Source organism: Pelodiscus sinensis, chromosome 1 (assembly GCF_052426305.1).
Source record: "Pelodiscus sinensis isolate ZL-2025 chromosome 1, ASM5242630v1, whole genome shotgun sequence".
Lineage (NCBI taxonomy): Eukaryota > Metazoa > Chordata > Testudines > Trionychidae > Pelodiscus > Pelodiscus sinensis.
This window is the reverse complement of record NC_143052.1, coordinates 102,884,665-102,899,403: the sequence shown is the minus strand read 5'-3', so window position 1 is coordinate 102,899,403 and position 14,739 is coordinate 102,884,665. Positions and strand designations below refer to the sequence as shown.

The 14,739-nt window shown below is 44.9% G+C and overlaps 1 protein-coding gene across 1 annotated transcript in view; it reads right to left on the bottom strand.

The window, feature by feature from the left end:
• Positions 1–11,624, bottom strand: part of ATP6V0A4 (ATPase H+ transporting V0 subunit a4) — a 46,261-nt gene extending 34,637 nt beyond the window's left edge. Inside the window, exons 1-4 of the mRNA XM_006138060.5 lie at positions 11,381–11,624; positions 6,197–6,329; positions 3,355–3,433; positions 502–596 (exon numbers count right to left, since the gene is read on the bottom strand). Coding sequence (XP_006138122.3) covers positions 502–596; positions 3,355–3,433; positions 6,197–6,313 — 291 coding nt within the window. The 5' untranslated portion in view covers positions 6,314–6,329; positions 11,381–11,624. The remainder of the gene's footprint in view (positions 1–501; positions 597–3,354; positions 3,434–6,196; positions 6,330–11,380) is intronic.
• Positions 11,625–14,739: the final 3,115 nt, after the last annotated feature.

Below are 14,739 nucleotides of genomic sequence, written 5' to 3'. Positions count from 1 at the left end.
CACAAAACATTACAAAAAGAGAGGAGCAAGTGGATTAAACCTTAGAAATCCCTCCCCGTACATTCAGGAGGGTTGGAATAAATACATTCTGTCCCTGAACAACTCAGTGGAGAAGATATATGTCTGTACGTCAAGAGCTTGATTTTCTTCCAGGCTCTACTGCTGAGTACGTGAGATGTCAAGTTATTTAACTTCTTTATTCCTATGTTTCCCCACTGTAACAAGGGAGATAATTATGCACACTCCTCTTTGCACGAATGTGCTCCAAAATCTGTGTCTGGGAAAAGACATATACATGCAATATTATTAATCTAATACACTAGGTTGTGCCACAGCTCCAGAATAACACAGCTAGCCCATGAGAATTTGTCACTGCCAAATCACATTCCTTTACTTCTGGGACTTGCATAGTTTTCCTGAGATGTTAAATATATGGGTATAAATGCAATTTCATCCCCTTTCCTGCCCCATGTGCCCCTGAGGCAGGGCAAAATTCTGTACCTCCAAATCAATCATTTCTCGAGGCAGAGGGGTCTCGGGATACTGTTCCGGCTTGAAAATCACAATCTCACTTGCCATCTCATTTTCCAGAAAGCCTACAAAGAAATAACAAAAAAGGCACTGCGAGGTTTTCCTGGGAGTCGCTGCCATGGCTGCGGTGGTGACTTGCATGTGGCATCATGACACGTGATCACACGATTCTCATGCAATTCCATACTTATTCAAGGAGATTTGCCACATATTTGTGGAACCTCCTCAGCACCTAAGAACCTGGCTCCCTGGAGCTTCCCTCCCCAGAAAGGAAGCTGCTCCTTCTCCAGACGAGATAACTGTACACAGCTGGGAGCTTCGTGACTGCAGTACAAAGCTAATCTAGTAATAGACGTGGCAGTGGAAAAAATGATCATCAGCTCATTCAGCTCACTGCTCGCCTGCCTGCTGTTCCTTACCGTAGCGCGTCCCATGGATTCCCCAGAACAGTTTCAATTCCTCAAGTGCGGGGGCTACCCTAACCTCCCTCTGGAGAGCACACTGCAGTGGAATGGATCCCAATGACTGCAAATGTTCCCTGCTACCCAGACCACATTTGTCCAGTGGTTCATTTCATCTCATAGATTATATAGACAGCTTGCGCCACCTCTCTTCGATATCACAAAGGCTGGGCTTGGTGCCCAGGCTCCTGAACAATGAGGGAGACGGGCACCTGAGAATGGGATTCACAAAAGCTGGCCCGCTGGGCTCCTGAGCTAGAGAAAGGGAGATGCCAAAGCAAAGGCTGTATCCTTGCCCCCCTCAAGGAGTTCACTGCCTGAGTCCAGAGTGGAGGGTGGTGCCGCTGTCTCTTGGGTTTTGCTCTCTTGGGGCTAGAGGCCGAGCTTCAAAAGGAGGAAGCCCCACACCAGACTATCCTGAAGCCGTGCACTTAGGGCGCTTACCTGAGAGATACAGACCCCATGTCACATCTCCTGTCTCTCAGCTGGAGAAAGATTTGAACCTGCATCCTAAATGACCAACCTAGCCCCTGATCTTACAGTTAGGTGGGAGCTCCCCCTCCCCCCAGCCCCTGTTCTGTGAGGGGCCCAATCTGGCAGGCAAGCCCTGGGCTGCTTACAGATTGGGCCCCACAGGTGAGCTGGGCAGAGGAAGGCTGATCTTTCCCCAGTTCACACACTGCTCTGGGACTTGGGCATCTGGAGGTGTAGAGCAAGACAACAGAGACAGAAGCATAGGGGCAAGGGAAACTCATGAAGGGGGAGCTGGGATGCCATGGCCACGTGTCCGTCCCCCCTCCCCCCCAGCCTGGGGAAGGGCCAGGAAATCCCCCTACACATATACCCCATCTTCCCCCATCCCCACTCCGCTCCTAGCCACCCTTGCTCTGCCTTATCCTACCTCTTTGGCCCAGGGGACTAGCAGGGCTGGGGGTCCAACACAGCAGCAGGGTCTGTCCCCTGCTCCCGCACTCACCAGCAACAGGAGGGGAAGCAGAGCGATGTGGCTCACTCTGCTTCCCCAGCTGTGTCGCTCCTCTCCTCGTGGCGAATGTGGGGGTGGTCCTGCCTTCTCCCTCAAGCAATGAGCTGGGAGAGCAGAGTGAGCTGGGGCTGCATTGCTTCGCTTTCTCTGTCACTGCTGGCACAGAGGGGAGCTGCAGGTGCCAGGACTCCCCGCTAGTCCCCCCGCCCCCACCTATGTAGCATTCACACATTGCCCCTGGGCAGAGGAAACTTTTACTGCAAATGAGTTTCATTGCCGGCAGCTGACTGGCAGAGAGGGGTGAGTTGTGAATCCCTGGGAGGCCTAATGCTGGGATTTAGGCACCTAAAATAGCAGTTAGGGTACCTATGGCCTGTTGTGAATCTAGCCCTATAGCCATGGCTTGGCCGTTGACTTTTTGTCTGCACACACTTCAAAATCCGGACCTGCGACTTGCTGAATACCTTCAGTTACACTGACTTACATTGCTCACAGCAAACCCTAACACACGTTCCCTGCTCAACTGCACCCAGTTATACACCCTGCCTACAACCAACAGCAACTGGAAACTGTCCCCAGCCAACAACCACTTTCACCCTCCTCTCCCCAGAATGCAGCACTTTTCTTAAATAGCTGGGGCCCTCTTCCAAAAGGGAGAGGGCTGCACACTGGAAGGTAGGAGACCGAGAATCTATCCCTAGCTGTGCCATTGACCCACTGAGAGACACTGGACATGACATTTAGTCTCTCTGGGCCTCAATACAGCCACCTATGCAATGCGGATAACAGTACTGCTCACCCCGGAGAGCAGTGGGTGATTAGCACTATAAATGCTAAGGGATTGGATTTTCCCCTCACGCACACTCAAAAATTGAAGTTTTCAGGCTGTTATGGACACTTCAGCTGATAACAGTTCCTAGCAAGATGATGACTTTAAGAAAGAATATTTTTTTTTTTTAAAATAACATTTTTGTTGACTTCTGGCTTTCTATAGAACTCCCTGTCTGGAATGCTGCAGGAAGTACCTTCTAACTAGGAGTCAGGACCCCGGGTTCCATTTCTCCCTCACTCGCTCACTTTTTAGGTCATTTTATGCAGACACTTAACCTCTCTTCTTCCAACTTTACTAATACGCAAAATAGGTTAGATATGCGCACCCTCCTCCCCACCCCCAGTAGTATAGTGCCACTTAACTGGTACATGCAAACACTTCAGAGCCTTCTGATGAAAAGTATTAAGACCTTCTAATGCAAGTTCTTTAGAACAAATTCCATTCATTTTTGCTAGCTGGAATGCTTTGGTTTTTTTGTTTGTTTGTTTTTAATACTAGATTATGTTTGTTCTAGAGCCAGTAGCATTGTACAAATGCCAACTTACGGAGGATCCTTTCCAAGGATTCACATCTTCTGACTTCATTCACAAACCTTCTCTGGAAGCTGTTCACATTCATATTCAACTAGAAATTGAAAACAAAACAAAAAGCAACCGAGGGTTGAATGTGCTGCTCATCCACCTTCACAAAGTGCTTGGAGATCAATGGGTGATTATCAGTAGCCTGGCGAATTTTAGTTTAAATGTATATTAGCGTTAGTGAAAGATGATGCCTTTACATTTCACTAGACCTTCTAATCTCCCCGTCACCCAACAGGTACCACACAAACAAACAATGGGAATACACACTTCTTCAGGCAATCAGTTTTTTACCTCAACCTTGCCAGATCCATTTAAGTCATGGCTTCTCTGGCTGTCAAAGGTCTGAACTAGTGGTAGAAAAGGCTTCTTGGATGTTATGATTTTAAGGCCAGAAGAATTATTAGGACCATCTGGTCTGACTTCCTGTATAATAGGGACTAGAGAATTCAGCCAAGGATTCACTCAAGACAGCCTGCCCAGTACCCTGGCAAAGAAGAGCTCTTCTTTACAGTGCAAGTTCCGATAGACCACTTGTTGCCACAGAACTGAATGAAGATCCCTGAACTCATGTCACTAGTGCCACCAAACAGGCATCAGACGGGTATTCTACCTCCTCTGCCAACCTCACTTGAATGTGTATCGGGGTCCTAGCAGTGGGAGTCGTGATGTTCTAATGAACAAAACTCTGAACCCTCTTTCCTCTTGTTTGTTTAAATAACCAAAGCTCTGTTTGGGGGTACACAAGTCACAGGGAAAGCCATTCAGGGTGTCATTTGGGTAAGGCACATTCCACACATCTTATTTACACTACGCAAAGCAGCAAACATTTGTCTGCACTGATGGAGCTCTGCTGGTGGAAGTCATCAGCCACTGCACCCTGTCTGCGTGACAGCATCCACCATTGCTACCAACAGCATCACTGCAGGAAAAATACTCCTGAATTTTCCATATCCCACGGCAGGTCCTTTTGGTCTGATAGTTCACCAAAGATATTTCAGTCATCTTGCCATTCACTGCAGGCAGTCACCAATACATATCAGTTTTAAGCCATGCATAAGTCCTCAAAGTGTCTTCCTCACACAGATAAATATCATGCTGCAGTTTTTCCTGTAACAACATTCTTGTGGACATCCTCTTTGGAAGATGACCCAAGGCAACCTGGTGATTTAGGTGGGTGGGAGGGATTGACTTTAAAGCAATGCAAAGGAGGCCTAATTTGGCTTGCAGAAAAAGTGTTATTATTTTCTGAGCTGAATCTGACTTCTGGCATTACGCTGAGATTTAGTGGGTTAACTGGAGGAGCAGTATCTTCCTTTCCTGGCTTAGATGTTCTTAGAAGCACCACATTGTGCATGTACTTCAACCACACAACTGGCATCACATGGAGACAGTGCATCCTTGCTCATCTTTACTACAGAGACTACAATTCCCAGCAAGCAACACTCTATCTTGAGCCAAGCTGTGTCTGCTCTGATTAAGATGGAGCTCTGTGGGGGCATGTCTACACTGGGGAGTTATTTCGAAATAACAAGGTGAGCATCCACACAGCAAACCCGTTATTTTGAAATTATTTCGAAATAACAGGCTTACTATTTCAAAATAACCCCTGCTTCTCATGAGGAATAATGCCTATTTCAAAATTGTTATTTCGGAAGTTATTATTTCAAAATAGCTTATTTTGAAATAATCTTGTAGTGTAGATATAGCCTGGATGTAATCGCTGTGGACCATATCTCCATATCAAGTTACGGATGAGGGAGGCTGAAGACTACACTGTAGTGTAGTAGAAACCCTTGGACTCTAGTAATTCCAAATACCTCCTCTTGCCAGATACTGTTATTCTCACAGAAGAAACCCCCTTCACTGTAGAAAAATCAGACTGTGACGGTTTACCATACTGTATCTGGCTTTAAGCAGACATTTTAATAAACCTTTGCTTTCTATTTCCAGATAGGGACACTGTTAAGGGTAGTCCAATCAAACTATTGCCTTGTCATGATCTCGGTGCTAACTGGAAAGTCAATGACAGGAAGAGTGTTATAGATAACAGTAAAGTCAGAGTAATTATTGTTACAGTGGAACTTCAGAGTTACAAACTGACCAGTCAACCACAGCCCCCATTTGGAACTAGAAGTACACAATCAGGCAGCATTAAACTACTTTAAAAAAAGGCAAAAGCAGCATTTTTCTACTGCATAGTACAGTTTCAAGGCTGTATTAGCTCAATGTCCAGTTGCAAACTTCCAAACGAGCCACCATAACATTTTGTTCAGAGTCAAGCCCAAGTGAGATCATGGCCCAATGTGCTCTGTACAAAGATGGTCTCTGCCTCCACAAGTTAACAATTTAAATACACAAGACAGACAAAAGGAAATAGGTTTGTCCCCATTTCACAGATGGGGTACTGAGGGGCAGAAAAATTAATGACTTGTCCAAGGTCAAGCAGGGAGTTTATGGCAGAGGTAGGAACTGAACCCAGATCTCCCAGTCCATTGCTTTAAGCTCACAAGACCATCATTCCCTTCTAGAACAAGGATTATGGTTACAGTCTTTATGGCAAGCCCTTCCAGAATAGGCACCAGAACTACAGGCACTGTAGATGTTCCAGCACCCACTGGTTTAAAGTGGCATCCAGGGTTTATAATTTGGTTCAGTGACTCTCAGCTCCCCCACTATAAACAATGTGCCAGCACTCCAGCCTTCCATGTTAATCCACTGTCCTAGGAGGGCCATTTTCTAGCACCAACCACATTTACAATGGTCTTTTAAGAGCGGACATCCCAGAGAACCTCTCAGAGCTACGTACATCTCTGAACTGGACCAGGCCCAGCTCTCCAAGCTCTGCCACACAGCAGTAGGCAGCCTCCACTTGCAGAAACAGCTGCGACAGACACATCTCCTCGCTCCGGAACATGGACGCCATCTTGCACGCTCTGGGTCTGCAAGAATGTGGATGGGAGAATTAAGGTGGTGACGCTGCCTTGTGAAAAGCCTCACAAAGCCAAGGGCAGTAGAAATGCTGGCTTGCTAATCTAGTACAGCGTTTCCCAATTTTATTTGGCCTCAGAACCCTTTTAAACTCGAAAGAATCTTGAAGAACCCATAATAATCTAATATATGGACATCAGCACTGAGTAGTGACATCATCGTCCCCTCTCTGGCTAAGCTGGCATTACACAGGGACACTTATCATGGCAAACACAAAGGAAAATTGTCTTCAATAAAATTCATAAAATGCTTACATATATTTTTTTTAACCATAAAATGTTGTTGTAATGGAATTTTCTCATGGAACCCTTATTTTCACTTCGTGGAATCCCAGGGTTCCACGGAACACCATTTGGGAAACACTGAGCTAGTACAATGAAAGCTTCTTGGTGTCTGTGCACTCAGAAAAACAGCTGCACCTTCGGTAAAAATTAGCACCATCAAACTATTAAAAAAAAATTGAGACACTGCGACTAAACGTGATTAATTGACAAGTTAATTTTTGCGTTGACAGCTGGCGTTAACTGCACTTAATTGACAGCCCCTGTAAAAATGTGAGTGGTACAGAGCACTGGGGTGCTTTGATGTGACATGGGGAAGGAAAATGAGGGAACTGGGTTTAGCTGTGAGGGGTTACAGAGCCTGTCAGCCACAGGATAGCAATGACCAAATCCCAACCAGCTCTGCAAAGGCTGCTCCAACTTTACGGTGGCTTACCACAGCTTCCTCCAGGCCGGCTACAGCCAGAACGGAGCCCTCCCAAGCACACACCCTCCTGTCCACTCAGACCTGGCCCTGCTGGACTTGGGGGCAAGGGGTGTAGGGCTGTTATAACAGCAAAAGAACCCCCTCCCCGCACGTAAAGGGGATTCCTGGCTTGTGAAGATCCAACCGCTTCCTCCCCCCTCACTTTCATAGCCCTCCTAGGGAATGAAAGGGGAGAGCATGTAGGCAAAGTCAATGCCCCCGTATATAAAAATGCACGGTCTTTGTCCGAGTTGCTCCTAATGCATTAGGGAGAGTGGCTGCTTTGCTCTATCTACAGCTTGCAGCTCTGCAGGGAAAGAAATCCAGGCGGAAGAGAATCCAGAAAGGGTTCCCCCCTCCAGGGCTTCCACCTTTAGTCCTCTGTCTCCTTGTAGTCCCCCAAGTCTCCTCCTCCTGGTAGCCGCAGCGAGGAGGGAGGGAGGAGCGGGCCTGGGGACAGAGAGGAGCCGCACGCAGAGGGCTCTCTCCGCAGCACAGCCTGCAGGGAGGAAGGAGAGCTGCAGGCCCGACACACACAACAATGTTTCTTCCTGTGCTGAGGGGCAGCAGCGACGGCCCCTGCAGAGTCGCCATGGCAGGGTGGGAAGTTAGCAGTGGGATGGGGAGGGTGCATGCTGGTCATGCCAGATGGGCCTCGTTGCTCTTCTGAGTCCCACAGGTGAGCGAGTTCTGCCCCGCTCCTGCTCTACCTGTGCACCGGGCCACCCGAACGTGGGCAATTGGCACGTGTTGGGTGCTAGAACTGAAATTCACATTACTGCCTCAAAAGTGATGCGCAGACAGGCCCAACTTCTTGCTTCATTAAACTCATCTGGACAAAGAGATAGGTCAGGGAGTCGGATCTGTTTCCTGTCAGTTTCACTCCGAACACACCGGGGTTTGGGCTGCACACACAGCTAGGGATTGTTTACAATACAAGGGGAATCTGTTTTTATTTATATTTAGAATACACATTTCTGGGAATGATTTGTACTCATACTAGAATCATAGAATCATAGGACTGGAAGGGACCTCGAGAGGTCATCGAGTCCAGCCCCCCGCCCTCAAGGCAGGATCAAGCTCCGTCTACACCATCCCTGACAGATGTCTATCTAACCTGTTCTTAAATATCTCCAGAGAGGGAGATTCCACCACCTCCCTTGGCAATTTATTCCAATATTTGACCACCCTGACAGTTAGGAATTTTTTCCTAATGTCCAATCTAAACCTCCCTTGCTGCACTTTAAGCCCATTACTCCTTGTCCTGTCCTCAGAAACCAAGAGGAACAAATTTTCTCCTTCCTCCTTGTGACACCCTTTTAGATATTTGAAAGCCGCTATCATGTCCCCCCTTAATCTTCTTTTTTCCAAACTAAACAAGCCCAGTTCATGAAGCCTGGCTTCATAGGTCATGTTCTCTAAACCTTTAATCATTCTTGTCGCTCTTCTCTGTACCCTTTCCAATTTCTCCACATCTTTCTTGAAATGTGGCGCCCAGAACTGGACACAGTACTCCAGCTGAGGCCTAACTAGTGCAGAGTAGAGCGGCAGAATGACTTCACGAGTTTTGCTTACAACACACCTGTTAATACAACCTAGAATCATATTTGCTTTTTTTGCAACAGCATCACACTGTTGACTCATATTCAACTTGTGGTCCACTATGACCCCTAGATCCCTTTCTGCCATGCTCCTTCCTAGAAGACTTACCTGATGTTGCTGGGGTCCAGCCTGGGACAGGGGTGGGGCTGCCCATGCTGGCTGCTGGCTTCTCCCCAGGTAGGCCCATAGTGGGGAGAGGGTGCCACTAACTTCTTCCTGATGTTTGCTTGGGGTGGAGAATACGCCCCAGCCTATGGCTTTGCCCCAAGGGAACCCCGGGGGCCCTGGTCACAGGCTTTGCCCCAGGGCCAGCCCAGGTATGTGGAGGAGAGGGGCAGCAGGTGGCACAGGCCTCCCTCTGGCTGGCCCTGGAGCGCTGGCAGCTGCTCTCCGGGGCAGGCTGGCATGTCAGCTGCTGCCGGTCACTGACTTCCCACTGGAGTGCTGGCTGTCCCTCTGTGGTTATTCCACACTATAACCCCCTCCTACCAGACTCCTCCCTTTCCATTTGATTAGAAACAATCGAATTCCAGGCACATCCCATTGTCCTGGCACAACCAAACCCTGACTTTGCTTTAAGTTAGACTAAGGGGAACCTGCATACCAAATGTGGTGGTCCTAGCTCTTATCACTTAGGAGGAGTTCTTGAACAAATGGACTCACAGAGGGAGGGACAGACCCATATTTCTCAAATAGGTAGATAGATTTGGTTTCATGCAATCTTTCTTTCTTGCTCTTTCGTTCACGAAGAGCCTATTTTCAAAATTAGGCACATGTACATAGGCTCATATGCAAAATGTACGTGCAATTTTTCATTTGCTTTGTGCATGGTATTGTCACTAATTACATTAGGTAACTGCACATGCAAATTTCAGATAATCGCGTCACTGAGCATTCATGCAGGTAATTAGCTAATTTCCATGCACAAACATGGCAGTTACTTGACCAGAAGAAACGTGCAATTGAACACATTATTTCCAAGCATTTTAAAAGTAAAAATCAGGCCCAAATCTATACTTTTATATCAAAACTACTAACTATAACCCTTTATGAATTTCTTCCACCTAATATAAATATGAAAAGGGAACTGTCCCAACCCTGTTTTTTCAACCCAGTCTTGCAATGTTTATTCCTAGTAGATGTACATGTCTTCAAATCACCTCTTATTTTCACCAAGAACATTTAAAAAAAAAACCTTAAAAACACTACACTTGTTTTACAGAATGTGTTACGTGTATGTATGCCGATCCAAGAAGTCAATGATTGGCGTATTTAGAAAACGTGTATCCTTCTTCCTCTGAGCTTTCATTTGATAATTCATTGTACTCATTCACTAAGTAATTTAAGGTATAGAAAAACAGAACATCTGATAACTCACAACTTGCTAAAATAAAATATCTCATCTGTCAATTTCACGTGGCATACAGAACAGCTGGTTGGGAATTTCACAATAAAACTTTTTTTAAATCAGGAAATACAGATCATCAAAACCTAAATTGCTTAGTTTCAACAAATCTCCCCATTTGAAAAAAATTGAAAATTAAAGTTTTCAAATTTGTTGAAACAGCCCAGTTCAACATTTACTAAACAAAATGTTCATCTTTCATTTTGAAATGGTTTGTAAATTAAATACTTTAAAGGTTAAAAAAGGCCAATATTGACATCAATTGTCAAATTAACTTTTTTCCCCCAAAAAGAAACATACTAATTGAACCAATCCAAAGTGAGGGGTTCTTTTTTGTAATCAATTTTTTGATTTGTGAAAATTTTCAAGATTCCGATTTTTTTTATCTCAATTCATGACTAGAAAAAAATTAGAACCCTCAAAATTATTTCCTGGCCTGCTCTTATGGGCATAAGAGAAATCTCTTATTTTAGCCACTATTTTGATAATGTGAGATATAGTCTCAATCTGAGTTGCTGTCAATTTTCTTTCCCTCAAAATTCTTACAGGTACTCCATTTGGGTATGTCTACACAGCAACGCTATTTTGGAATAACTGACATTATTTCAAAGTAACAAAATGTGTCTCTCCACAGCACACCATTATTTTGAAACTTCTTACTCCAACTCTTGTAACCCTCCACTTCCTGTCACCCTCATTTCACGAGGAATAAGGGAAGTTGAAAGAAGAGTGTTCTTCCTTTGACTTTTTGCAGTGTAGACAGCGCCTAAAGCCGAATCAAGCTATTTTGACTTCAGCTATGTAATTGGCATAGCTGAAGTTGAGTAGCTTAATTCGACTTTAGCGCAGTTGTGTAGATGTGCCCTTTGTGATCTCTTGCATTATAGTTAAAATGTATACACATTTAGATACAGCTGTAAGAGTTAGCTATTGATTTTAAAAGAATATATATACATCTAATAAACCATCTTGCTAGTCTTTAAAGTGCTACATTGTCCTGCATTTTGCTTCGTATATACACGTCATATATATATAATATAGCTACACAATCATCTCATAGACAGACAGACACCCCTCCCCCCACAAGGTCAAATTAACTTTATATAGGCCACTTCCTTAGAGGGGATGGAAGGAGAACTGCCTATCAAGACAACAATTCTAAAAGCAGTTCTACAAGCATGAAAAGGTTGCATTTTGGCTTAGCGAACTAGAATCCTAGTCATAGGTAATATGAATGTCTGTTCTTACCTTGATCTCCTGCTCTTTATGTAGCCTGAAGAATTCTGGAACTACTTCATTTGTGAGCAGCAAATGAAGGACTGAAGTAAACCTTTCCTTCTTTAACCTATCTTCAGAAACGAGCTCTTTTAAGGGCTGAACTGGTCTAGACCAGAGAAGAGAGGCCCTTTTTTATCCTATTACAATCACTGAGTGAAATGGATCAAAAACTGTTTGGCTCATTCTACATTTTTCATGTCAGATCTATGACAAGAGTTGGCTGTGTTTTGTCAGCATACAGTGTGTTGTGATTAATAACAAACTGGCCATGCCTCCTTGCACAGCCAAGGTGCTCTCAAATGAAAATGAACTTTTGTAAGGTGCTGTATTTGGAGAAGTATAAACCAATGCAAGCTCATTCAAATATTGATTAAAGAAAAATTGATCCTCAGGAAACAGCGCAAACCTTCAAGCTGTTTCCCACACCTCTCTGTTGACCAAGTACAAGGCAAAGATTCAGCACCAGAAATCAAATAGGAACAGGGAGAAATTTATGACTTTGTTACCAAAAGTGATTCTATCAGGAATATTGGATTAGTGATCATGAATGCTGATTTTATGGACCTTTACTCATATTGGTTTTGTGTGCTAACACATGGATGCTTTATCTTCCTTCCTCTCATTTGCTAAATTAAAAAAGACTCAGTGAAATCCTGGCTCCAGTGAAGTTAATGGCAAAACTCCCATTGATTTCAAGGGAGCTGGGATTTTACCACACTTTCCCTCCCCCCCCCCCCTTTTGAAAACTGTACTATAAAAGCAAACTTTAGCACTCATGAAAGCTATGACATTGAGAGCCCCAGGGACTTGAAGTCCTTTACTCCTCACTATACTGAGCAAAGGGGGAACAGAAAGGGAAAGGTGTCTCAGAGCGATGGTCCCTTCTAGGGTCTCATGTAGTGGGGAATCTTATGCATCACCTCTTGTTCAGGGCTATGGACTAATGGCACTTCTACACTGCAGCTAGAAGTATCCTTCCCAGTGCAAGCAGACATGCTAGCTCTGCTCAAGTTTGCTGTGGGTAGAACGGGTGCCAACTCACCCTAGCCACCAAAGTACACACCTGGAGTTTTGGGTGTGTTTGTACTCAGGCAGTTAGCCTAAGCTGCAGTCCATGCCACTAGCATGCTTAAGCAGAGCTAGTGTGTCTTTGTACCCATGCTGGGAAGCACACCCCCAGATGTAACTGAGACATATCCTCCCAGGAACAACTGAGTGCTATATGCATACATTGTACTTGTGTGATTAGACAAACAGCTCCCAACCTTGGCCTAGCCAAGGTACCCAGATATACACCTCTAAGCTGGGATCCACTGGAGGGACAAAGACCTGTCTCAAAGCAAAATCGTGACGGCTAATGATTATGCATGTGAATATGTGAGATAGGATATCGTCTCATATCTTCAGGCTCTGGACTGTTAAAAGAGACACCACCACACTGTCTGTGACCCAGACTTTCCTGGGCACACAATACCAAGCTCACAAGCTGAAAGTCACAGTTTGATGAGGAGGGGTAGCCAGCCAGACCGGCAGAAACAAAGAGCTTGTGAACACATAAGGCCTACATTTTCAAAAAGGGACCAGAGATTCCAGGTGCCTCCATTTTTTGGTTGCTTAGCTCTGAACTTTCTGAAACTCTCCCCTGCCTCCAGTTTGATTACCCAGAAAGCTGAGGCATCTAAAAGCAGGGGTTACCTTGAAAATTTAGACCTAAAATTTTCATGTTGCTCAGCCAGAATCCTCCAAGTAATGTTAGAGCCTCGAAACTCTGCTTGGCCCAGTGGTGGCCTGCTTTGTGCTTGTTTTGCTTGTGATTTCTCCTCGTGTTCTATCCTGCATTAGTCAGCTCCTCCTTTAATTAAAATTAGCCAGAACTGGAGGTAACAGCTGTTGAACTGAAGTACTTATCATCAGGAGACACCTCAACTCTAACCTCAAAAAAAAAACAGAGGCAGGAGTGAAGTAACTGGCTTCAATACATGGTAAAAGGCAAGGAGGTTGCATTTTTCTGCTCAAATAGTGTTCTGAGGGACCTGAAACAGGTCTGAGGGGGCAGTGCCAAGCAAAGGGGTTGCTAAACTTAGTTATACTGACACAATAAACAAACTGGCTACCTAAGATCCCCATGTTAAGTCTTGTACCTTCACCATAAGATCACTTTCCCTTGCACCAACATCATATTATATTATTATTTAAATGCTAACCTCCTTTTGTTCCTAAGCCCTTAGTGCAATCCATCAAACTGTTTCCATTTTTATTTGCAGCGTTTTGGTAGCAGGCCCAGAATCACATTTAAATACTGCCCCAGAAGGTAAGTGGGAAAGGGGGCTGGTATTTTCAGACACGCAAGCATCACCAGTTGAGCACTGCTATCATCCCTCATAAAATCTAATTAGTTGTCACTGAGTGAATATAGAGGGGAGCAATAAAGCCAGATTCCCATTTTATTACCTTTCGAGTCTCATGCTAGAAGCTGAAAGGATAATCCATTTAATTCCTTTGGCATTTTGAATGCAGAACATTATTAAAAAGAATATTATTAAAGATCAGATTGCCACTGGCAGTGACCAGACACAGGTGTAAATTCCATTCAGAAGAGTCCCTCCCCCATATTCAGGGTCTAGGTTTGCATCAGCTGCGTCACATGGAATTAACAGGAGCCTCTTTCTGACTGAGCCCGAAGGAATTGAGCGGCTTCTCTCAGGCAATGACTTCGGCAGTTTCTAGGGTGCTGGAGGGACAAAGGAAAGAAATAGGCAGGCCCATCAAGGTCACAGTAGCCTGGACGAATCAAAGTAACAAACCTAGCACTAGCTGCAAATCCAAACGTTTTGCAAACCTTTGCAAAAGCTCAAACTTGATTTGGGTCCAAAGTCTTGATTTGTGTTAACTCAGACCTATATCGCCTTTGCTAGAAGATGCTCACAATATCATTTGCAACCTCCCCCCAGTTTTTTTGGTTCTCAAACACAGCATAGAAAAGGTTATTTCTAAATGTTGGTCAATGTTCGTTTTGATAACCACGCCGATAACATTTTTGCTTTACAATTTCAACAACAAAAATATCCCTAAAACCCATGAAAGACAATCAGCTCCAAAGGGACTACTCCTGTGCTTCAAGTTAGGCACGTATGTAAACACCTTCTTGGATTGGAGCCTAAAGGGCCTTGAACTGGAGCCGTGAGGGACTCACCACAGAGAGCATGGAATCCCCAAATGTAAATATGACAAATTAAAGGGTCAAGGACACTAAGGGGGGCTCAGAACCATTCCACAGTCCTCACACCCCCCCCCCCCCCCCAACAAATCACTTCTCTAATATGGAACTG